A 26,091-nucleotide genomic window follows, 5' to 3' on the forward strand; every position below is an offset into this window, starting at 1 on the left:
AATGACTTGTCTTTCCTCATAAAGCTTCAAGGTAAGAGTGCGTAAGGACAGGGCTCTGTGTGGACGAGAAGGGATGCCTGACTGCTGGTGTGCATGCCACACATCCTGGCTCCTGCTGCCCTTGGCAGTTCCTCCAGTGAAGCACCAAGTTACTCTGTAGCAATTGTAATTAGATGTTCTGGTCTCCCCAGTCATTTCCTGGTTCCCTCAGATAAGAACTGTGCTCTTCATATTGGGAGTCACTAGCATTTAATCTGAAGGCATTTGCTTTTTTCTTTTTTTCTTCAATTACAGTTCGGACCCACGGTCGAAGTTGCATCCCCAAAGGTAAGGTCTTCCCCCTCCCTCCCTGCTTTTTCTTCATTCTGAGTGCAAGTAATCTTCTTTAGTCTTTGCAAAGTGTCTGTTGTGGTTGAAGAATGAAAAGCGTTTCAGTGTCCTGGCTCATCGTGCTTCTGCTGATGAACTCTGAGGGGGCTCAGGAAACTGGGTCTCATTAACACAGATCCTTTGCGGCACATGCGATGCTCTCTCAGAGCCCTGGGGTTTTTGTGCATGAGGTTTTTCTATGTCCAGCTTTGGAGTTTGTCTTTTCAGCGATTGCAACGTGCAATCGAGACTCAGTTTGCGCCTTGAAAAAGAAAAACATGAGCATTCTATGCTACAGCTTTTTAGCACTAATTAATGAGGCAGTGAGATGACATCTAAATGGACAGATGGAATGGATCAACCCTTGACTTACCGAAGTGCAAATCTGCATGTTGTCTCACAGTCTGTCAAATAAAATTTTAAATGGTGAGAAAGTGGTTTCAGCAAGACAGAGTGCTTTAATTTTGTTATCAGTGATTGCAATTTGAATGGAGAAATGGGAAAAAAAAGTTTCCCAATGGACCTTTCCCAGAAAAAGGTATCTTGTAAAATTACAATATGGATTACATAGGATGACTATCCATGGAGTTCGTGCATGGCAAGAAGTTAACCTTAAAGGACAAAGTTGAGGGAAGTGTTTAAAATAATATGAGTAAAAGAACAAAAAAAAAACATAATAAAGTTTGTCAAAATGCAGATAGAGGGATAATAAACTGTCATTTTAACAAAATAATGCCAAACCAAGTTCTTCACATTTCCACTTTCTATTCTAGTGTGCAATCCTTGTAACTGCTGAGTCTGGAGTGTGGGAATCCCAAACTCTCCACATGCAAGAGAGATCCTAAAACTTTAGCCTCATAGCCCGATTGTTCTTTTTAATGAGGCAGCCAGCTCCCAGCCCTTCTCTGTATCCAGCATGTGTTCTCAGAGGTGTGAAGGCTGCCAGAAACAGAAGGACTCCCTGCTTGCTGTTAGGTGTTGGAAATGCAACAGGGAAGGAAAAAAGTATAAAGAGCCAGAGAACATCTTAGTATCCTCCGTGCTTTGTGTTTTATAGAATCCAATGGTAGGCAGCTTCTGAAGGTTATTATACACAACAGACAAGGTGCTGGAAGCAGTAGACATCTCACACAGTAGGCGAGCCACAAAGGACTCCTTTCCAAATGCATGATTAAGTACTTGTCAGCACTGGCAAGGAACAAGGAGTCTGACATTTCAGCCACACCACAGCCAGGGAGATGGTTAGGCCTGGTGCAATGCATTCACCCAACTGTCAGGGAATGAAAAAAAAAATCATGTGATTTTTTCTGAATTTCTACCATTTTTCTCTCTGCCAGGTAGGCTCTCCCACTGGGCTGCGACCAATAGCCCGCAGCCATGAGTTCCGACGCCGAGATGGCCGTTTTCGGGGAGGCTGCTCCTTACCTCCGGAAGTCTGAAAAGGAGCGAATCGAGGCTCAGAACAAGCCTTTTGATGCCAAGTCATCTGTGTTTGTGGTGGATGCTAAGGAGTCTTTTGTAAAAGCAACGGTGCAGAGCAGGGAAGGGGGGAAGGTGACAGCCAAGACCGAAGGCGGAGCTGTGAGTAAAACATCTGGAACTGGGGACACTACACCGCTGGGCTAGTTTGACTTAGTTCCTAACTTAATATCTCTTGTGTATGGACAGACTGTAACAGTAAAAGATGATCAAGTCTTCCCCATGAACCCTCCCAAGTACGACAAGATCGAGGACATGGCCATGATGACCCACCTGCACGAGCCCGCTGTGCTGTACAACCTCAAAGAGCGTTATGCAGCCTGGATGATCTACGTGAGTTCACTATCCTGGCCTTTTGGTCAAAAGAGTAGTTAATACGTTTTTTTCTTAAAAAAAAAAGTAAATAATGAACATCCCATCCAATAATTATGTCCCCTCTCTTGATGCAGACCTACTCGGGCCTGTTTTGTGTCACTGTCAACCCCTACAAGTGGCTGCCAGTGTATAACGCAGAGGTGGTGGCAGCCTACCGAGGCAAAAAGCGCCAGGAGGCCCCGCCCCACATCTTCTCCATCTCTGACAATGCCTACCAGTTCATGCTGACGGGTGAGTGGCACAAATGGTTTTCATATGAACTACCACCTATAACCCAGCAATATCAGAGTCCAAAAGACCTTAAGGAAGAACCAGTTGTTCGTGATTGTTCACGATGTTCTAACTGTTCAGGAAAGTTGCCAAAAGCGGGGGGAGGGGGGCAGGGGTTGGCACTATCAAGCCAGGGACTAAACTCTGCTTGCAACTCCACCCTGGTACTCTTTGTGTGTTGAATAATGAGAAATGATAACTGAGGGACACACTGCTTGACTGGAAGTGCAAATCACTGTCTCAGTTGCTCCTTGCTTGGACTGGCTACTTTTAGAAGTACTGCCATTTTTAAAGTCATCATATCCTAGATGGTGGCTTCTCCTTAGAGAAGGCGGTGTTTGGGATCCCTCATGCTTATAACCAGAAGTGTTCACCCCGCAAAAAATTTCACTTTGAGATATGTCTTCCTGATCATTCTTTAACAATTCAAGGAAGACCATTCACAAGGTTGTATTCTGGGGCCACAGGAAATGTTTTCTTTGTGAGGTTAGTTCGCCCATTTAGAAATGCGATATTAACCTTGGTTTGAACATCACCATTCCCACCTACACATGATGCATTTCTAGCAGTAGCTATTAATTGGTGGCAAGTGTGCCATTAAAATCTACTGATGGTGACTTTGGAATATACTGTCCTTTATATGAAGCCAATAGGGTATTCCTCTGTGATGATGGCATCATGGCAGCAATTTATTGCTTTCTTCCTTAACTTGAAAAACTAGAGACTAAATCCCATCTATAACTTTACAATAATATAGTGGAAAAAAAATCCGTGCAAAGTATGATACTTAGCAACTCAAGAACGTATGTGACTGACTGATTTATGTGCTGACCACACACTGCTTCTCTTCCAGATCGGGAGAACCAGTCTATTTTGATCACGTATGTATTTCTATTCTGAAACTTACTGGTGTTTTCCTCTCACTGGGAAAATGAAAAATAAACCTGAGGAGAAACATAGGTAGTGCAAAAGAAATAACGAGACCAGCGAGGATCTAGGGTCTGCTTTCACTTCATTGTAGAGGGTAGCTGGAGCCCAGATGTGAAACAAGAACGCTGCAATTTATCCTGCTGGTCAGGACAGCCTTGAGAGCGCTGTCCATGTGGCATTCCTAGGAGCAGGGAACGTACAATTTCCTCTTGGAGCTCAGTCCAGTGCAAAGAGTAGCACACAGCCTAATGAAGGCAAAGCTTTTGAGGACAGCATCAGCCATGTTCTTTGAGGCCTACTTAGGGAACTTCTAACCCCCTGGAGAGCTAACTGGAGCCATCTCTCTAGTCTAAGGCAGCCAAGGAGCACACATCACTCAAGATTCCTTTCTCCTCCCTCCATGGCTGCTTGTTGGACTCTTCAAGAGCAGGTCTTACTGAGCACCTTGAAAAGAGCCCAGACCATCTTAAGCATCCAAACCACATGTTAAACGAATAATAAATGGATCCCCCTATTTGCCAGTGCAAACTAAGAGAAACAATATGAGTTATCTGTAGACGAAGAAGACCTCACCTAGATGACACTGACAGAGAGATAGATGGAAAGACAGATGCATGAGAGAGTAAATACTGTTGGCAGAAATAGTTTCACTGAACCCGAAGCTCAATTTTCCACATATTGGTGTTTGTTGGACAGCGGAGAATCCGGGGCCGGGAAGACTGTGAACACAAAGCGTGTCATCCAGTACTTTGCAACAATTGCAGTCACTGGGGAGAAGAAGAAGGAGGAAGCTCCCTCTGGCAAAATGCAGGTGAGCTGATTGTCAAAATCCAGAGTCCAGGCTCTTTGGGGGGGCTTTCAGGCAAGGGAGCCCAGAGCCTGAGATGTGAGGACTGTTCTTTTCCTCACAGGGGACCCTGGAGGATCAAATCATCAGTGCCAACCCCCTGCTGGAGGCCTTTGGGAACGCAAAGACCGTGAGGAACGACAACTCCTCTCGCTTTGTGAGTCTCTTGGTCTTCTTGGTCTTCCATTGAAACTATACTGGAAGCACTGCATCACTCCTATCTGTGTGCTTCAAGCTTTGAAGCTAACATCATCTTTTTCCCTTCCAAGGGTAAATTCATCAGGATCCACTTTGGTACCACCGGGAAACTGGCTTCTGCTGATATTGAAACATGTGAGTAACTGGACCTTCCAACTAGATTCCAAGAATAACAAATGAGGCTTTGGAGGAACACTCTGCAGCTCCTGCTCAGCATGGAGCCCAGAAACCACCTCAGCTGCCAAACAGGCTTGCTGTGAGTGGCAGCCCTAGGCAAAATTCACAGGGTGCTTTACCAACCAACCCAGGCACGAGTTAATGATTCTGTAGGAACTGCCAGGCATTCTTGGACTCGTTTGAAGTACTCTGGCTCAGAACACTTTCATTTCAAATGGAATATTTCAAAATATTCAAAGAACAAAGTAACATGGGGGAAGTTGAGTTGCCTATGGATTCAAAGTATGTGATTTTTTCCTCTTCTGGGCCTTGGTAACCAATTCCCTCAGTAGCTTCTCTATTAGAACGCCAGGAGACTTCGAGAAGCTGCAGTTTCAAGTCTAGATTACACTCTAAATGTCAAGGTTCTCTATGACAAGTGAGCGCTCCTTTAGCCAAGTATGTGTTTCCTTCATTTTGAGGCAGTAAGAGGAAACTCAGTGTTTGCAGAGATGTGGCATGTGGCACCTTATGAACGTTGAGCTACTATCTCAAGGGATCATAAGACTTAACTGATGACCTCAAGTTCTAAAACCGTTCTAAGACACTTGGCAATCCCCTCTCATCTGATGTTGGTTCTCCACTATAGATCTTCTGGAGAAGTCTAGAGTCACTTTCCAGCTAAAAGCTGAGAGAAGCTACCACATTTTTTACCAGATTATGTCTAACAAGAAGCCAGATCTAATTGGTAAGAACCTTACGTTCATAGATGGAAGTTAGTCTTTCTATTAACAATTTCTAATACTAAACATCTACCCTGAATCCTATGTACCCAGAAATGCTCCTGATCACCACCAACCCATATGACTACGCCTTTGTCAGTCAGGGGGAGATCACGGTGCCCAGCATTGATGACCAAGAAGAGTTGATGGCCACAGATGTAAGTCATCTATTATGGATGAGTATATGCTAGCAAAAGCCTAGTTAGGGCAAACTGCAAATCCAAGTGAGCAAGTGTCTTCTGCCCTTACATTTATCCTCGTCTGTCTCCTCACAGAGTGCCATTGATATTCTGGGCTTCACTTCTGATGAAAGAGTCTCCATCTATAAGCTCACAGGGGCTGTGATGCATTATGGGAACATGAAGTTCAAGCAGAAACAGCGAGAGGAGCAGGCTGAGCCAGATGGCACCGAAGGTACCAAACCCAAACAGCCAAAGCCAAATAAAACTCTCTATGTGGGTTCGAAAAGAAAATATAGTCCAAATTCGTGTTTCTTTTTAAGCTGAGCTTCCTAGAGAACACACTCAAATTTATCCCCAAAATAGGGTGTATAAAGCAGTCTAAACATTCTACCTTTGCATATTCTGGGTCCTGGAGGAGGTAACGTTGGGAACCTGAATTCTTTTTCTGCAGTGGCTGACAAGGCTGCCTATCTCCAAAATCTGAACTCTGCTGACCTGCTCAAGGCCCTGTGTTACCCCAGGGTCAAGGTCGGTAATGAGTACGTCACCAAAGGACAGACTGTGCAGCAGGTAAATTATATACCCTCTGTGAAGCACACACATCAGAGACCCCCTTGACATCATTAATGATGCCAACAAGAACTGCTATGTCTCTAAAGGTGTACAACTCCGTGGGTGCCCTGGCCAAGGCTGTCTATGAGAAGATGTTCCTGTGGATGGTCACCCGCATCAACCAGCAGCTGGACACCAAGCAGCCCCGGCAGTACTTCATCGGGGTCTTGGACATCGCTGGCTTTGAGATCTTTGACGTGAGTTGGCAGAAGCTTTGTAGCAGAAGAGTTTGCAAATCTTGTTCTTGTAATCACCAAGGAATGTCTATGAAAACTAACTGCATATAAACTGACTCATGTAAGAGGTCTGAAAAATCTGGACCAGAGTACGAACTTTGAAGTTAAACTAGAGCTCTGTCATTTCCTCACTGTGTGACTGTGTATATGCCTGGTCTCTGCAGAATTTCAACAAGGACCCATCAATGTCTCTGACACCTTCTTTCTGTCTTCTTGTCAGTTGCATTTAAAGCTCTTAAAACAGTCCTCAATACACAATCAGCAATCAGTAAATGATTGAAAAGATGGTAAAGCAACAATAATATCCAATCAGCACCAGGAAAGGGGATGTCAAATTGATATAGACTTTGAGATCCCTCTCTGCTTAATTAGGGAAATGAAGTGTGTTTTGACCCTAAGGTATCTTCTGCAACTGACCAGGCATGACAGACATGGCCACTAAATATACTCAAGTATGTCTGCCTAGAAAGAATGCCATATAGTCCAGTGAGTAAAGGTGATATGCTCTCTACTTACCAGTAGGATTTCTAACTGGTCTCATCCTGAAGTTTTATTTGTGGACCTTTTTTCTATGAGCATATTGATAACTGGATGAAATTTGAGTAAGAGGGCTTCCTACGAGTGAGCCAAAAACCCCACCATGCTGAGAGAGCGGTTAGGCTGCCCACTGAGGAAAGCCTAGGGATACTTTCCTGGAGAAACAGAATGCTAATTTCCATCTCCTCCACCTATTTAGTTCAACAGCCTGGAGCAGCTGTGCATCAACTTCACCAACGAGAAACTGCAACAGTTCTTCAACCACCACATGTTCGTGCTGGAGCAGGAGGAGTACAAGAAGGAGGGCATTGAGTGGGAGTTCATCGACTTCGGGATGGACCTGGCGGCCTGCATCGAGCTCATTGAGAAGGTTTGTGTGGCTTGTTCAGGTCACAGTTGTATGATGTGTAAACAAAAGACTATAAATTGCAGTGTATGTGCAATGGAAAAGGATGTCTACTGATAAACAAAATGAGGAAAGCATTCTGATAAATGAGACAAGATGTTTTCTTAAAAAAAAAAGACTACTTTGCATGCACATACACACACACACACACACACACACACACACACACACACACACTATATTACATTCCACATAATATCTTTTGGTTATTCCAGTCTCACATTACCAATCCCTCCCAGTCTCCACTAATTCTTGACTCCTTCTCAAAATGTCTCCCTTCTACTTTTTCTTTCTTTCTTCTTTTATCCAATGAGTTTGCATAAGCATACATGAGCATGGGGAAGGGGAGGTGCTCACCACACCATGGGCAACTTATCAGTGGCTATCCCACAGAAGAATATGTGCCTTCCCTCTCTAGCTGCCACTGACTGCTTGTAGTTCCTCAGGGCACAGTGGGGCCTATGACCCCCTCCATCCAAGGTGGAAGGTTAACAGACCCCACTATGTACAGGTGTTAGACAGGTAACTAACCACAGCTATTGAGATCATGAGTGCAGTGGCCAGCTCTGTCACATCCAGAAGACACTGGTTCACCAGTCCCCCGTCTTTCAGCCCCTGCATTCCTTCTGTCCTCTCTTTTGAGACAGATATGTTCTATAGAGTCCAGAACTCTATGCCTATGCAGAATTTACAATCAAAGTCTTACATCGAGCGCTATCATTCTTACACAAATTTAGCACTTAATAGAACATTTTTTTTCTTTACTTCTCTGACATCCTTGGATTCACTACTATTGACCTCTGAAATAGGAATTTCTAATGCTGTAGACAGAGGCTTTCAAATTCAAGCTGTGCTAAGCTCATCCAAACACTTAACACCAACACAGTGCTCCCTGCTCTCACTCCCATGAGGTCCTTCTGCAAAGGTTGGGTAAACCTTGGAGTCTGCATTGATAGCAAGACTAATAACAAACTAGTACAACTAGTTCAGAAGGTGTACTTTGAGAAATTCTGCTCTAAGACACAAAGTCCAGAAGGGCATAGCTCTCATTTGTCTTTCTTTGTTATATAGCTAAGAGTCTTATTAAATCAATGACTTCTGACCAAACAAAGGAGTCTTCACGAGCTCTGTGGAACTGAAGACTGAATTTAGCCATTTGTGTCATCTTTCACTCCTATGAGCAGGCAGAGTTCATGGAGCGTTTCTTTCTGTGTTTCTTCTTTTAGCCGATGGGCATCTTCTCCATCCTGGAAGAGGAGTGCATGTTCCCCAAGGCGACAGACACCTCCTTTAAGAACAAGCTTTATGAACAGCATCTTGGAAAGTCCAACAACTTCCAAAAGCCCAAACCCGCCAAAGGCAAGGTTGAGGCCCACTTCTCCTTGGTGCACTATGCAGGCACCGTGGATTACAACATCGCTGGCTGGCTGGACAAGAACAAGGACCCCCTGAACGAGACCGTGGTGGGGCTGTACCAGAAGTCATCAATGAAAACTCTGGCATACCTCTTCTCTGGGGCAGCAGCAGCTGCAGAAGCAGGTGATTTTCAATCAGCGATATTTATTTAATGTGGAACGTCTAAGCAGAGAAGTCTGACTTCTGACTGATTGTGCTTTCCTTTCTCCCCCAGAGTCTGGTGGCGGTGGTGGAAAGAAAGGGGCCAAGAAGAAGGGTTCTTCCTTCCAGACCGTGTCAGCTCTCTTCAGGGTACCACCTTCATTTTCTCTCTAAATGGGTTTAGGATGTTAGATTATATGCTGCTTTATATAAAGGGTGTGGCAGGGCAGGGATATTGTCTTCAAGGCTCTGAAACTGGAGAGGGGTGGGTCAGCTGACAGTGGTAGACCTGAATTTTAGGGAGAGTCAGAATAACTTTGAAGCAGCCCCCCAATAAATGAGATAAGGTTCCGGAGTGAATTACAGAAGCATCCGATGGAAAACTAAATTGGTAACTCAGTAATGAGGTCATTCAGCATTAAATTAAAAAAATCTCCAGCAGGAGAGGATTGCATAGATGATGAGGTTTTTCTTGACCCTCTTGGAGCTTCCAAGTGACTTAGGTTCCTAAGTATATACTAGGTAGGAGTCTATCTTTAGTAGAGGCCTCATTTGAAAGTGGAGGACTGGTGAATCATGGCAGGAATTGCAGAGCGAGTCAAAAGGAGAAAATATAAGAAACCAGATGTGATAAATCAGGAGGATTTCAAGGAAAAAAATTCTCTTTTCTTGGCAATCTCAGCTCTTAATTACATCTTGAAAACCAGACGCTCTTGTTATTCTGAAAGGCTTTCTCTGAAAAATGGTAAACTTTTGATACTCAGTAATATGGCTCTTAGTAGGATGACATAGCTGTGTGCCCGGAGCAAGAAAAGAGCTTGTGAAAGTAGAGAAGTAGAAAAGAAGAGTGACCAACAGAAGGTTGGAAGGCAGCACTAGATTAGGAGCTAAGCCATACCAAATATCTCAATAAAGGCCCCGAGTATGGGTATAGCTTCTTCATATGCTTACACTGAAATGATAGATATGTTACATATGCCAAGAAATTCATCAGCAGTGAGCAGCCATCTCAACAACTAACAGGAAACCATGCTTGTGAGCCACAAAACATGTTAGGACGGCGTGTCAAGAACTTTGAAACTCCAGCCATGAGTTTGGAAAATTCAAAACTTGATACTATTCAGTAGAGTTGAACCAAAGTGGTGGCTCATGGTCATTATGCCTGTAAATAGGAGTGTTTATAACATCACATACTAAACAAGAAATTCTATGGCTCCACAGGAGAATCTGAATAAGCTAATGACCAATCTGAGGAGCACTCACCCCCACTTTGTACGGTGCATCATCCCCAATGAAACCAAGACTCCTGGTAAGTCACTTCTGTCATCTATCCAGACAGGCCCCAGTGTGTTTGTCTCAGAGTCTAGACCAGGAAATGTATGTGTTCTTTCAGGTGCCATGGAGCACGAACTGGTCCTGCACCAGCTGAGGTGTAACGGGGTGCTGGAAGGCATTCGCATCTGTAGGAAGGGGTTCCCCAGCAGGATCCTCTATGCAGACTTCAAGCAGAGGTTGTATATTTGTCACTGTGGATTATTTTAAGGCTTTTGGTATTTTTTTTTCTTTTTAACAATTAGAAACACAACACATCCAAGTGACTTGGGGACATGTTGAAAAGTCCTTTGACTATGCAAAGAATAGATAAAGGGATAATATAGTTCCTTTGATAATGTTTCTATGGTAAGGAGATTTGTTTGGTGACAATAGTTATGTCATTTATTTGGTTGACTTAAACAGATACAAGGTTTTAAATGCAAGTGCCATCCCTGAGGGACAATTCATTGATAGCAAGAAGGCTTCTGAGAAGCTCCTGGGCTCCATCGACATTGACCACACTCAGTATAAGTTTGGTCACACCAAGGTAATCCTCCCGAAATCCAGCTTAATGTTTTTCTGTCCTTTTAAGCTTTGTGTGATGTTTCTGATCTGCAACATTGCCTGCACACAGGTCTTTTTCAAAGCTGGTCTTCTGGGGCTCCTAGAGGAAATGAGAGATGACAAGTTGGCCCAGCTTATTACCCGGACCCAGGCTATGTGCAGAGGGTACTTGGCGAGAGTGGAGTACCAGAAGATGGTGGAGAGAAGGTATGAATAAGGGCAATATTCCTTGAGCTAGTCCCTTTATTCCTGTCTCCTGTTAGAACCCACCTTTGAACATTTCTGTTCCTATCACAGGGAGTCCATCTTCTGCATCCAGTACAACGTCCGTGCCTTCATGAATGTGAAACACTGGCCCTGGATGAAGCTGTATTTCAAGATCAAACCTCTGCTGAAGAGTGCAGAGACAGAGAAGGAGATGGCCAACATGAAGGAAGAATTTGAAAAAGCTAAAGAAAACCTTGCAAAGGCAGAGGCTAAAAGAAAAGAGCTGGAAGAAAAAATGGTAGCTCTGATGCAAGAGAAAAATGACCTGCAGCTCCAAGTTCAGTCTGTGAGTCTCAAAGTTCTCTTTGATGCTAAAATTTCAGCTCAGTGACAATTCCTCAGAATCAAGTGACTGTCTAACAATCATTTAAATGGACAGCTTCTTTGAGTGTTCTGTAACATTCCATACACAACATCACTGCAAATCAGTTCAGTAGGAGTCTTAGTTGCCTGGACGGAAAAATTTCCAAACATTTCTCATTCTTTAGCTTTTTTTTCCTGGCAGACAATGGATGGGAAATAGGGAAATCTTTGCTTTCCCACAATCCTACCTATTGACAAATATCAAAAGAACAATATTATTAGAGAATAGGGAGGAGGCCTTGTAATAAAAATAAAAATATATTAGTCTCACTTCAATATTCGAAATATTTGACCAATAGTCTTCTAAAAACTTTCTATACAGTTTTGTTTTAGGAATTTTAGACTATCTAAAAGTATTGGATCAAGGAAAGGCTTTCTATAGGTAGTGTCATTTTTTTTTAATGCATGGCTTGCGGGATTAGGTTGATAATCTCACTCTGATGAACCAATAAATATTCAGAAACTTGGAAAATCATATGTGACAAGGGGCTACCATCTGATCTATTTTTGTTTCTCCCAAGCTACTGTCAAAACTAAGCATAGAAACATGAAAAGTTACTCTTTAGTTTTCTGAATTCAGAAGGGGAAGCGATCAACCCCACTGGGTCTTTATTCCAAATACATAACAAAAAGAATTGCTAAAATCAAGGTTGGCTTGTATCTTTACTGTAGTTTGTACTGAGGTTTTCCAAAATGAGAAGAATAAAGAGATTATTGAAGGAGATTTCTAAGCTTGATCCAACTACTCTCTCTCTCTCTCTCTCTCTCTCTCTCTCCCTCTCTCCCTCTCCCCTCCCTTTGCCCCTCCCTCTCTCTCTGTGCCTGTGTGCCTGTATTAGCAGTATTCCATCTACTACCTACTTAGTAACTATCTCATGCATTCTAGAGTCTAGAGACATAAGCAAATTATCACAGATTTTATATTTCAAATTCTATTTCTCCATGAGAAACAAGGTTAATACTTATCTAAGAACTACCTGTCACTATAGCCCATTCTCTTTGGTTCTTCCAGTCATTCTTCTAATTCTAAGCTATTCTGTCATTTGAAGATGCTCTTTTCATTTAGGTCACTTTTTTCTGATGTTCACTGTCCTCTTAGCAAGGTCCTGATATTCAGTTCTTTATTTTAATATTGTTTTTTTTGTATACCAAACTTTAATAAAAATAAAAATTAAACAAAGAATGCTGATTTGAAGTTATATGCTGATACATTAATCATATAACAAAACAATGGTATTGTAGATTCACTGGAAACCATGTTTTACACTTCTTTGCCATTATTCAAGTTAATAGTCAGTGCCCTGACAATTTTGCTCAGTGGTGGAAAGCTAACTAAAAGAAACCTAATACCTTTTAACATCATTTTCTTGCTTGCTTTCAAAATATTAATAAAATCTAGAAGGTCTAGGGTACTAAAATCTAAAAATGTCTAATATCTCTTCACAGGAAGCAGACAGCTTGGCTGATGCAGAGGAACGATGCGACCAGCTGATCAAAACCAAAATCCAGCTGGAGGCCAAAATCAAAGAGGTGACCGAGAGAGCCGAGGACGAGGAGGAGATCAACGCGGAGCTCACGGCCAAGAAGAGGAAACTGGAGGACGAGTGCTCAGAGCTGAAGAAGGACATCGATGACCTTGAGCTGACACTGGCCAAGGTTGAGAAGGAGAAGCACGCCACGGAGAACAAGGTATGAGATGTCTACAAGGGAAGCTTATGACTCATTTTAATGAAGAAGTAAGACATAAAACCAAAGCTATTAAGACCTAACGTTCAATGCAAAGCACGTTTGCTTCCCAAGGTGAAAAACCTGACAGAGGAGATGGCAGGTCTGGACGAAACCATCGCCAAGCTGACCAAGGAGAAGAAGGCCCTCCAGGAGGCCCACCAGCAGACCCTGGATGACCTGCAGGCAGAGGAGGACAAAGTCAACACCCTGACCAAAGCCAAAATCAAGCTGGAACAGCAAGTGGATGATGTGAGTGTAACACTTCAGAAACATTTTTAAAAAGTTTTATAATTAAGCAAGCGTGAGCTTGTCTCCCCATGACATAATGGGCATTACCAAAGCACATCCCCCACACAATAACTTCAGGATGTAACTGTTGACATGAAGACCAAGATGCACGCACAAGAAAATCAACAAGACAAGTGCTGGATAACAGATAAGAGTTAAAAAGAATGGATGGCAACGAGGGTTTGTTCACCAAGATTTGTATGAATAAACCAGTCTTTAGTTCACTAGAAACACTGGTGGCTTCAAGAGCCCAAGGGTGAAGTCACATGTTCTGTGTGGCAAGCATAGCCACATGTCAACAGGCCTCATGCTCAGAGGGACACAGGAACACTGGGCAAGGATATGGAAGATCAGCTGGCCTTACACATGATAGGATATCTAAGAGAGAACCTGTTGGACACTTGTGAATACAGGTTGCATTAGCCAAGGTCACAGTGTGAAAACATCCCTTTGCTGCCCATCGCAAGTGGGAAATATTGCCTGTAAGGGACTCAGTGGACTGTATAGAAGCTGTGATGCCTCAGCGGTAGTCATGGCACACAGATCAGTACACTTCACACTTTAAACACTGACTCTGTACAAAGGGAGGAGTGATGAGGCAGGTCCATCTAATTAACTAGTTCATAACCTGTCCCATCCCTGTCCCAGAGCATGCTGATACACTATGTCACCAGCTCAGCCTGGGGCAAATGTGCTATTCTTGGGACTGTATTCACAAATTGTTAACTTTTAGCTTGAAGGCTCTCTGGAACAAGAAAAGAAAATCCGGATGGATCTTGAAAGAGCCAAGAGGAAACTGGAGGGGGACCTGAAACTGGCCCAAGAGTCCACAATGGACGTAGAAAACGATAAACAGCAGCTCGATGAGAAACTCAAAAAGTAAGTGGTGAAGATAAAGGTCTCAGGGTGTGTGTAGGGGATTATTATTAATGGCTCTGTGACCGACACAAGGACTTTCCCTATAGGAAAGAGTTTGAAATGAGCAACCTGCAGAGCAAGATTGAGGATGAGCAGGCCCTCGGCATGCAGCTGCAGAAGAAGATCAAGGAGTTGCAGGTACATCCACGGCTTCTATCTGTCTAATTCATCATTAAAGAAAAACAATTGATCCAGGAAGCTGAGTTGGTCCTTTCCACCACCCCCAGGCCCGCATCGAGGAGCTGGAGGAGGAAATTGAGGCAGAGCGGGCCTCCAGGGCCAAAGCAGAGAAGCAGCGCTCAGACCTCTCTCGGGAACTGGAGGAGATCAGCGAGAGGCTGGAAGAAGCTGGTGGAGCCACTTCAGCCCAGATTGAGATGAACAAGAAGAGAGAGGCCGAGTTCCAGAAAATGCGCAGGGACCTGGAGGAGGCCACACTGCAGCATGAAGCCACAGCAGCCACCCTGAGGAAGAAGCACGCGGACAGCGTGGCTGAGCTCGGGGAGCAGATCGACAACCTGCAGCGGGTGAAGCAGAAGCTGGAGAAGGAGAAGAGCGAGATGAAGATGGAGATCGATGACCTCGCTAGTAACATGGAGGTCATCTCCAAATCCAAGGTATAAACATGACATAAACGTCACAGAGATTTCAGTAGACAAATGATTAGGAACTCACAGGAGGGCCAATACAAGTTGAGACTAGGGAAATGGGGAGTAAGTCTGATGTGCTCACCCTAAGTGAGAATAGCCATACCCAAATAATAGGAGTGAAAACTGAGCTCCTTCAGAAATCTAAAATTACTATCCAGCTATACATTTTGACGTTTTAAAATGCTTTGTATCAACCACAGAGCTTTTCATTCATCCTTTATGATCAAACAAAGTTTGCTTCTCACAAACAGGCTCAGTCAAGCATTATTGTCTTAACCTACAGTTAAGAACATCTAGAGAAGGCACTGGATTCACCAAACAACATAGTAGTCGTATGCTCAGACCATGCGTCTTATTATTCTTCTCACGACAGCTGAAGCTTGTTATTATCTTTGTCTGTAATGACAGTTTATTCTCAAATCAACATCTATGTCTGGATCACTCAAATGTTCTTTGGTGCAAGTTTTTGCTTGAATAGCTTCTACATCTCTTTGAATACAGGGAAACCTTGAAAAGATGTGCCGCACGCTGGAGGACCAAGTGAGCGAGCTGAAGACCAAGGAGGAGGAACAGCAGCGGCTGATCAATGAGCTGACTGCGCAGAGGGGGCGTCTGCAGACGGAGTCAGGTGGGCTATATCCTGGAACCATGAACTTACCATGGGTGTTCAATTTGCTGAACACTTTATCGAGTTATTTGAAATCACATATTACCTTCCATGGAAACATCTCATTATTGAGCAATGGCCTACAGTTGCTTTATTTTTCAGAGGAAGATAGGTGGTTCAGTAGACAGGTAAGTAGATTGGTTCATACAATCATTTTTTGCTTTGAACATCATATAGCAGATTTGGATGCAATCAAAAAGTTATCAAATATGAATTGTGCATTTAGGCACATACCCATAGTTGTAGTCCCAGGGAGTTGAGGTAGAAAAATGCTATATTTCAGATCAACCTGGCAGACACTGTGTGCTTTAGGCCTGCTTAGACTACATGTCAAGGTTTGATCTCAAAACAGAATTATCAAATACAAAGTTTATCTCCCTATTGACTCGTCATTTTTCCAAATACTGTTTACAAGCCAACAGTTATTTTGCCCCATTAGCCACGATGCTATTCCCATTTGAAGATGACACATCTTGGGAATGAAGGAGCACCTTGTCCACGTACAAACTGGTGGGTGTGAACCCAGGCCAGTCAGGAAACAGGAGCATAAGTGAAGCTGTAGTTTTGACCAGCCTGACTGGGAAGTCTGCAGGAAATCCTCTCATGACTTGACCAACTTTCTACTAAAGTCATGTTGTTCCTCCTGTGACACTCGAAGACTGTATTGTTGTTGTCCAGGTGGGCAGGACACTCAGAGTCAAACAAAAGCTATTCTCAAGTTAGGATACTCCCCCAAATCTCTCCTCTTTAGCACACGTTTTCTTACTCCTAGCAGTGGCATGATCTTAAAAGGTTAAACATTAAACATGTGGTTCCTAATAAATTTCAAAACAGGTAAGACTTGTAACAAATGTTCACAGGGGGTGACGCCACAAGGCTTTCCTTTCCTTGTATTTTCTAAATATGTTACTCAAGAACGGAAGACAAACTTATGGACCGTTTGGTTTGGGAGCTGTTTACAATTTAGAACCAACTCATTCTGGGATCAGACAGACAATTTCTTGCTTTCCCAACATGGGCAGACCTCTTTCAAAGTGTCTACTGAGCATCAGTTCTGCATATGAGGGCTACTATTTGAAGATTCCCATTTCCCACTCCCCTCAAATGTTACAGGCGGCCAACACAGTAACTCCATAGCCAGAAAGCATCTGAGTGCTTTGACTGTTCTCCGTACATTGCTTTTCATGTTTGCTTACTTCTTGTAACTTCAATCAGATCATCTTAAATATCTCCCAAAACCTTGGTTGATCATAAAGAGCTTGGCTCAAATTTCCCCATATTCTCATTGTACAAAGATTTCCTCATCAGCATCAAAGTGGATGATGGACATATGATATAACCTCCATCTGTCACCATGCTTTAGACTTGGTATCTCCTTTGTTCCAGTTTTTATTTTAGAGTTTTAATGTCTGACGTCAGGCTGAGTTTTCTGGACCTTGGTATTTTACAGGTGAATACTCACGCCAGCTAGATGAAAAGGATTCATTAGTTTCCCAGCTCTCCAGGGGCAAACAGGCATTCACTCAACAGATTGAGGAGCTGAAGAGGCAGCTTGAAGAGGAGATAAAGGTGAACCAGCGTCTTGTTGTTGTCATGGTTATCATTGGTCTTGTAGTTGTTTATACTTACACTGTGTGTGTGGGTCTCCCCCCTTCCCCCGCCTTTTGCTGGTGGGATCTAAGAGCTTAGAGAATAAATACCAATTTAAACACATAAAATTAAACCTCTAAACCCTATCTTTTAGGCCAAGAGTGCCCTAGCTCATGCTCTTCAGTCCTCCCGCCATGACTGTGACCTGCTGCGGGAACAGTATGAAGAAGAACAGGAAGCCAAGGCTGAGCTACAGAGGGCCATGTCCAAAGCCAACAGTGAAGTGGCCCAGTGGAGGACGAAATATGAGACGGATGCCATCCAGCGCACGGAGGAGCTGGAGGAGGCCAAGTATGTGCCCGACTTGGTTAAAATAGCAGTATATCTACTAACAAAGTGCTTGGGTCAGGAATGCTCTGTGGGCAGAGGGTCCTTGCTTTCTCAAAGCTAAAGAATGCTAGAGAAAAATGTGAACATCAAGCCATTCAGGAAATACAAATACCCTAGGTAGTCTGTGGAAATATATGACAGAAATCCATGGCAGACAGAGAAAAGAGGTAGGCAAGAGGAAGCTGAATGGTAATTTTTCAAAGGGGAGAACTTTTAACCTCATTCTGTCTACACAGATGCAGAGAGAATTGGTATAATAGCTTATTCAGTTAATTATATATTCTCACATACTTCTCCTCTCTCTCTCTCAACCACTAATGCAATAATTGGCCTAGGGGTATGAGTGCAAAGAAAAAAAATAATCTGGATTGATAGTAGCTCTCTTTTTATGTGCAAAAATATGACCGTAAGAGGAAATAAAAAGATGTGATCAAGGCCCAATGTGGTATACAGATGGAGACGCTGCAGTAAGCGAGAAAGCACACGGCTTTATAGAGGAATAGATATGCAATGCCATCTGAAAATTCAAGGCTGAATTTTTTTGTGAGAAAGGACCTAGGTTGGAAACAGTCTTACTCATCAGTTTAAGGTTCCCTTAGGTATTCATTCTCAGAATAGTGCATAGTCTATATACTGATGAAATCAATGTTTCTGTAGATGCTTAAGAGCGATTCTGAAATAAACTCTCAGAGCTGCATTTATTTTTGAAAAGATCTTTTTTTTAATAGACGGATTAACAAAAACCTGGCAAAAAAGAGAAGCAATACAATTACTCAAAGACAAGGATGTCTCATTTAAGTTTAACATGGTCAACATTCGAGTACTTAGTATGTGGGACAGCCTATAAGAACACAAAGGTTAGCAAAATACAGACTCCACTCTCTGAGCATTAAAATTGAATGCAGACACAGATATAACTGGCAGGAATTTGATGCAGATTCTATGTTCTACAAAGGAAGGCAGAGGGGTCAAGTTGGCTCCAGCTCCATAAAGTGAAGCTATGCTGAAATGTGGTTGCATTTAGCACTTGGTGGTAGGAGAGCAACAGTGAGTTCCCAGAGAACCCATTGTATCAAACAAGCTTCAGAAACACCGGTTGGGGAAGTCTGGCTTTCGAAATGCTCACTTACAGCTATTTTGAAACAGTCAGTTCTACTAATTACCATTCACATCTACTATCCATTTTCATTTCTCAGGAAGAAGCTGGCTCAGCGTCTGCAGGATGCTGAGGAGCACGTAGAAGCCGTGAACGCCAAGTGTGCTTCCCTGGAGAAGACGAAGCAGCGGCTGCAGAATGAAGTGGAGGACCTCATGATTGACGTGGAGAGGACCAATGCTGCCTGTGCTGCCCTGGACAAGAAGCAGAGAAACTTTGACAAAGTATGCTTTTAGAACCTTCTATGGTCTTTAACGTGTCCAGCCTTTGAAACCACTTGGCTGTCTTCATCCATTAGCAGGAACTGTGGTGTGTGTGTGTGTGTGTGTGTGTGTGTGTGTGTACTCCTTTGTTAGTTTTTCTACCCCATAATTATTTTTCAATCTGAGACCACTCAGATCAAACTCAGAGTTTCTAGAACACACAGCTTCTACCCTGAGTCCTCCAAGTTTATCAGCTACATCGTTTTCTTCATCCCTTGCTCTTCAGATCCTGGCAGAATGGAAACAGAAGTATGAGGAAACCCATGCTGAGCTTGAAGCCTCCCAGAAGGAGTCCCGCTCTCTCAGTACTGAGCTGTTCAAGATTAAGAATGCTTATGAGGAATCTTTAGACCATCTCGAAACCTTGAAAAGGGAGAATAAGAATTTGCAACGTGAGTGTATCTCCCATTTTCCTTAATGAGAGATTTGATGGAACACCCCGTCATCTCTATACACATTTCTATTTCCTTTTTCCTAACAGAGGAGATTTCTGACCTCACTGAACAGATTGCAGAAGGAGGGAAACGCATCCATGAACTGGAGAAAATAAAGAAGCAAATTGAGCAGGAAAAATCCGAGCTCCAGGCTGCTTTAGAGGAAGCAGAGGTAGACACTCTATTGAACATTTCACAACAATTATAGAATGAACTAGGTCCTTGCTCTGGGGTGCAAAGACTGGTGAATCAAAAACATGAAAAATGATCCTTTATTCTCTCCACTGAGGATGAAGATAAAGAATGAACCCAAGTACCAGAAGTATATATTAAGATCTATGGTAGAAACAGAAAACAAACAAATATGAGTAAGGGGGAGGAGGGTCCATCCTTAAGAACCATCTGAGAGAAAAGTACATAACATCAACAATATGGACATTATGTATTTCTGTAGCAATAGGGGAAAGGAGCAGATCAGAATGTACGATGGTAGTGCAAAGACAGGAACAAGTGAGGAGGGATAGTTTAACCTTCCTTGAACACTGCAGTGCCATTCTCCTGCTAACACTGGCTCTCGTTGTCCTGAAGGCATCCCTGGAGCACGAGGAGGGAAAGATCCTGCGCATCCAGCTGGAGCTGAACCAAGTCAAGTCTGAGATTGACAGGAAGATTGCGGAGAAGGACGAGGAAATCGACCAGCTGAAGAGAAACCACATTAGGGTCGTGGAGTCCATGCAGAGCACGCTGGATGCCGAGATCAGGAGCAGGAACGACGCCATCAGGCTCAAGAAGAAGATGGAGGGAGACCTGAACGAGATGGAAATCCAGCTGAACCACTCCAACCGCATGGCTGCCGAGGCCCTGAGAAACTACAGGAACACACAAGGCATCCTCAAGGTAGGTGGCACCAAGAGGTGGTCCCAGATGAGCGGTGTGACCCGGCCTGTGGATACAGTGTCTCAATGATGGTTCATTACACAGGACACTCAGCTGCACCTGGACGATGCTCTCCGGGGCCAGGAGGACCTGAAGGAGCAGCTGGCCATGGTGGAGCGCAGAGCCAACCTGCTGCAGGCTGAGATCGAGGAGCTGCGGGCCACGCTGGAGCAGACTGAGAGGAGCAGGAAGATTGCAGAGCAGGAGCTGCTGGACGCCAGTGAGCGCGTGCAGCTCCTCCACACCCAGGTGTGTAAATAAGTATGAAGGGGATACTCATACATGGATATTAACATTTTTCAGAAATATACCCATAATGTTTTATGAAGAACTAAGTTTAACATGTTTAACTGAGGAAGAGTAACAAGATTTTTGTTTATCTGACCTATGACATACAGAATTGATTGTCCTTTAAAAATATGCTATTAACTCAGATAATTTATGGAACCCGTGAGGGATGCTAGTCAATAGCTAGTTTACAGGCTCACTTAGACATCTGATTTTCTGACTTTGTTCTTCAATATTTAATATTTCTGCATTTGGTATTTTAATCAGAACACGAGCCTCATCAACACCAAGAAGAAGCTGGAGACAGACATTTCCCAAATCCAGGGAGAGATGGAAGACATCGTCCAGGAAGCCCGCAATGCAGAAGAGAAAGCCAAGAAAGCCATCACTGATGTAAGCAGAGGGTGAGACCGAGAGAGCAAGCCTGAATCCTGCAGGGCCTTGTCAGCCCCTAACCAACTGTGTTTTGTCACTCACCAGGCCGCCATGATGGCGGAGGAGCTGAAGAAGGAGCAGGACACCAGCGCCCACCTGGAGCGGATGAAGAAGAACCTGGAGCAGACAGTGAAGGACCTGCAGCACCGTCTGGACGAGGCTGAGCAGCTGGCGCTGAAGGGTGGCAAGAAGCAGATCCAGAAACTGGAGGCCAGGGTGGGTGTCCTGGTCAACACGTATTCCTTTTGTTCTACTCTAGCATGTGACTTTCAATACCTAAGACAGCTAGACCTTGTAGGACACCCTGAGATGAAGAGCAGATAGTCCCTGTTGCCTGACAGCTTATGTTTGGGCACTTAGACAAAGACATAAGGATCTACATATAAAATAGCCGGCCAGTAGAAGAAGTAGAAACTCATTGACTGATTAGATGATAGAAAATATTTTTATAAATCTGCCTTTGGTAGCAGAAGAGATGGCTCCATATTTAAGAACACTTACTGCTCATGCATAGGTCCACCCACATGATGACTCACAACCATCTGCAACACCCATTCCAGGGGATCTGATCACCACTTCTGAGCTCTGTGGTACACATAAACACATGTAAGCAAGCACTCATACACATAAAGTAAAATAAGCAAATCCAAAACCAGATTTTTTTAAATCCACCTTTTTGTGTAGGTCCGTGAACTGGAAGGAGAAGTGGAAAATGAACAGAAGCGCAATGTGGAAGCTATCAAGGGTCTGCGCAAACATGAGAGAAGAGTGAAAGAACTCACTTACCAAGTAAGGAAAAGCCCTTCTCTAGGTTCCTACCCCTATCTGCAAGACATTAAAAACCAGAGATACAGAAAAGAGCAGTGATATTTACGTTTTCAAGCAACTCACACTTTAAAAATCTTTCAGACTGAGGAAGACCGCAAGAACGTTCTCAGGCTGCAAGACCTGGTGGACAAACTGCAATCAAAGGTCAAGGCCTACAAGAGACAAGCTGAGGAAGCGGTGAGAGCAGAACTCCTGACATGACCGGGTGGCCAACAGACAAAAAAACCCCACCCCAAACCAAAACAAAAAAAAAACCCCAAAAGATGAGCAAGACAAGGAAGGATCAGTCAGAGGATCTAGCGAGGGTGGTGAGAGAAATAAACTAGTGAGAATAAGGATGGGGGTGTAGCTCAGTAGAAGAGTGGGGGTAGGCTTGGCATCTCTGAGGCCCCGAGTCCAGTTGTTAAGCATCAACCCAACCAACCAAAGCTTCATCCCTATAGTGTTCTAGAGAGGGGGAGGAGCAATGTACAGGGTCTTGTGCATGAATCAGCAAGACTGAGGAAGAAAAGAGTGTACCTGGGGCCAGAGAACCAGGCAGAAAGTAGGGTCACAAGGTCTTCTGGAAGGAACCCTTCGTCATAATACAAATGCAATCAGGCCACAGAATCAAGGGAGCGATCCCCTTCCAGAACAGATGTGACCTGCTTTTATTTTTAAGTATCCTTACTACGGTGTAGAGAAAAGATTGTTGGATAACCCAAGTAGGTGCAAGTATGTTTTCAGGTGGGTGTGTGGCTTGTATTAAGGCAGAAATAAAGCAAGGAGAATTGATGAGATTCAGGATTCACCCTGGAGAAGGAAGGCATTAGGCTTGCCAGTAGGCTGGCCCTGGAAGTAAAAAGGAAGCAACGCAGGGGTTATCCACCAAGTCGTGGTGCGAGTAGCCAGGTGGGTGAACTAAGATATAATCGAAATGGAAACAAAGGGGACTTGATGTTCCTGGATGAGAAGGAAATAGGAATTCTACTTTCATTACATTGCAAGTCACTGTTACATACACACTAAGGAGATCCAGGGCGAAGCTGAAGTGTCATGCATACTATGGACGCCAGAAGGTTCAGTAGTGCTCTAACCGGGGCGACTGCAGCTCGACACCATCATATTTACTCTTCTCTGACTCATCCTAAGGAGTCAAGTGTCACTTGTGTCTCTGTGGAGACACGTACCTGCATATTGCAAATAAGGTTCTCTGTCCACTGGTGGCTTTTGTTTACCTCCTGAGCTCTTAGCTCTGAAAGGAAGAGAAAGAGGAGGAAGAGAGCAAAGGAAGAAGTGAGAACACACATACAAACACATGTGAACAGACACACACACACACACACACACATGAACAGACACACACATGTGAAAACACACATACGTGAACAGACACACACATGTGAACAGACACACACACGTGAATAGACACACACACATGTGAACAGACACACACATGTGAACAGAAACACACATGTGGACAGACACACACATGTGAACAGACACACACACACACATGAACAGACACACACACATGTGAACAGACACACACACACATGAACAGACACACACACACATGAACAGACACACACACATGTGAACAGACACACACACAGACACACATGAACAGACACACACACATGTGAACAGACACACACACACACATGAACAGACACACACACACATGAACAGACACACACACATGTGAACAGACACACACACACATGAACAGACACACACATGTGAACACACACACACACACATGTGTACCTCGCACCCACAGCCTGCCAAACCACGTACCTTCCCTCCTCTCCAGCTCTTGCTTCTTTCTACCATGAAAGGAAGATGCAAAGGCTTTTCCGAGCTACCCCATTTAAAGTAATTTTAAGCTTCATAAATGTTCTAAATCTGAATGTCCTATTTTGTGAAGGTTCTTAATGAGACATTAAAAAAAAAGAATAATTACTGGAGACTAAATTAAAACTGGCCTTTCACAATTCATTACTGTATCTGCAAGCATAATCAAAGACAACTTGGATTATTTTAGAGAATAATAAACATGTTTAATTTCTAAACTTTATTAAGTGGGGGATAATTTATGACCCAAGTGACAATAATTTATATTCAGTTTGGTGTCATAGGAATTGCTTGTGTGAGTCTCGTTCATCTCTGGAGCCTCAACAGCAATGACAACAGAGCCTGGGGACCTGGCACAATCATAGGAGTGTTAGCTTTTCTGAAAGAAAAATTGTTCTTTTATTTAAGAGAGACAATGTCATCTGTGTTTACCAATGACTGCATGAAACATCTGCAGAGTTAATAGAACTGTACACACTTCTCTAGACTTCTTTGAAAATTTATTAGAGTGGATTGGTTTTAAGCAAAAAGGACAGCCAAGATGCACTGACCCCAAAGTCTACAAATGTGAGCATTTCTTCCTTACAAATGCATTCTTATTCACAGGAGGAGCAATCCAATGTCAACCTGGCCAAGTTCCGCAAGATCCAGCACGAGCTGGAGGAAGCCGAGGAGCGGGCTGACATCGCCGAGTCCCAGGTCAACAAGCTGCGGGTGAAGAGCCGCGAGGTTCACACCAAAATCATAAGCGAAGAGTGATCGATCCACGTGCAGGAAAGTGACCAAAGAGATGAGCAAAATGTGAAGATCTTTGTCACTCTGTTTTGTACTCATGACTTTTGGAGATAAAAAATTTATCTGCCAAGAGCTCGTCAGTCTCTTCCTTCCCCCTTTCCGTGGCGGCCGATCACTTTGTACATCAGGGAGAGAAAGAGAAAAGAATCATTGTGCTTACATCTATGACAAATTCCTTAGTCATCCAGGTTAAGCATGGAGAGCAGCCAGGCCAAGCCCAGTAAGTGCCACACACATGCCTGCGGGAAGCCGGGGAAGCCTGGAGGCTTGCAAAGGCATGCGCAAGGAGCCCTGCGTGGCCTGGCTTCTGTTAGTGAGGTGATTGATCACCTTCCTGAAGGAATATGAACACTCCATCCTAAGAGGGAGTAAAAAAATCAATTAAAATGGCAGTTACGTACATACAATCAGAGCAAAAATTTGAAAAACTGTGATTACTGTCAAAAATAGTTACTATAGTCACTTCACTAAAATGACATGAATCACTAAACTGGGGTCAGGATTCTTTGAAATAATAGGTTCCCCACTTCCTGCTCGTCTCTATGTAGAGATGTGTGCACTTGGATGTCCACAGATGCTCAGACGCTTTCTTACTGCATCTTCCTGGCACTTAGGAACTGCAAGGGGGAATTAAGAACGAATGCCTCTTGTTTCCTCCATCCTTTGGAAATTGCCATATCTTAGTCCTTTTCTGGTTTTTGATAGACTACATTAATTATCATAGATCTTGCATTTTTATATCAGTTACATATATACTGAATGCCACTTCCCTGCTTTCACTAACACACACACACACATACACACACACTCACACACACACATACTCACACATACATACCTGCACACAGATATATATACACACACACACACACACAAACACATATATTTCTTTAATGGAAATTCTATCTGATGTTTATCACTTTTTCCAGATGTGGTCTAGCATTATACAAAGCATCTTAATGATGGTATAGTTGAAATTAAAATCTGATATCTTTGACTCCAAATATTTTAATTGCCATAAATGTGCTTTAAAGCACTCATTAAATGCACATTGGCACCCTACTTTCTAGAACTGCAGGACCACAAAATACATATAATATACTGTACAGATGTGAAAACTCTAGTTATTATATAACACTTCACTCACCAATAGAAATCCTAGCTTTTGAGCTCCAAAGTACCTCTGAACTTTAATGTATTGCAACAAATAAAAATCACAGTATATAATTGAAATTTTGGCTGAAAATGTCAACTGCCTAAATATTTCAGATAAAAGAAATGCTTCCTACCGTGCCGTGACAGTTGCTATTGTCATTACATAATGACTAGACCTCTACCTGTGCTGAAATAAGCACAGGCCTCCCATTCAGGCCAATTTCGGCAGATGGTGAACAAATAAAATAGTTAATGCCTTTATTAGAAATATAACAAAGGTTTTTTTAAGA

General features: G+C 43.3%; 1 protein-coding gene across 2 annotated transcripts; it reads left to right on the forward strand.

Moving 5' to 3' along the window:
• Window positions 1–24,716, forward strand: Myh1 (myosin heavy chain 1). 2 transcript variants are annotated; one of them, XM_021211424.2, is made up of 40 exons: window positions 1–31; window positions 295–327; window positions 1,707–1,950; window positions 2,038–2,181; window positions 2,298–2,454; window positions 3,347–3,374; window positions 4,120–4,234; window positions 4,335–4,427; window positions 4,540–4,603; window positions 5,274–5,372; window positions 5,461–5,564; window positions 5,682–5,820; window positions 6,040–6,158; window positions 6,248–6,397; window positions 7,173–7,343; window positions 8,606–8,918; window positions 9,010–9,086; window positions 10,158–10,245; window positions 10,330–10,447; window positions 10,674–10,797; window positions 10,885–11,021; window positions 11,112–11,367; window positions 12,891–13,133; window positions 13,245–13,421; window positions 14,194–14,339; window positions 14,426–14,516; window positions 14,606–14,995; window positions 15,530–15,656; window positions 17,146–17,264; window positions 17,440–17,636; window positions 18,872–19,055; window positions 19,321–19,486; window positions 19,576–19,700; window positions 20,117–20,425; window positions 20,510–20,713; window positions 21,020–21,145; window positions 21,233–21,403; window positions 21,872–21,976; window positions 22,097–22,192; window positions 24,458–24,716. In XM_021211424.2, exons 3-40 carry the CDS (start codon window positions 1,747–1,749, stop codon window positions 24,608–24,610), a joined length of 5,829 nt encoding a protein of 1,942 aa, XP_021067083.1. In that variant the 5' UTR covers window positions 1–31; window positions 295–327; window positions 1,707–1,746; the 3' UTR covers window positions 24,611–24,716. The 2 variants fall into 2 exon arrangements, with proteins under 2 accessions (XP_021067083.1, XP_029401854.1); XM_029545994.1 differs by having other exon boundaries at window positions 1,711–1,950; window positions 24,458–24,714.
• The last annotated feature ends 1,375 nt before the right edge of the window (window positions 24,717–26,091 follow it).

Source organism: Mus pahari, chromosome 14 (genome assembly GCF_900095145.1).
Source record: "Mus pahari chromosome 14, PAHARI_EIJ_v1.1, whole genome shotgun sequence".
Lineage (NCBI taxonomy): Eukaryota > Metazoa > Chordata > Mammalia > Rodentia > Muridae > Mus > Mus pahari.

Coding starts and splice junctions, on each gene's coding strand:
- Myh1 (XM_021211424.2), top strand. CDS start 1,747: ATGAGTTCCGACGCCGAGATGGCCGTTTTCGGGGAGGCTGCTCCTTAC. Junction 10,448..10,673: donor TATGCAGACTTCAAGCAGAG/GTTGTATATTTG, acceptor TGACTTAAACAG/ATACAAGGTTTTAAATGCAA. Junction 14,996..15,529: donor AGGTCATCTCCAAATCCAAG/GTATAAACATGA, acceptor CTTTGAATACAG/GGAAACCTTGAAAAGATGTG.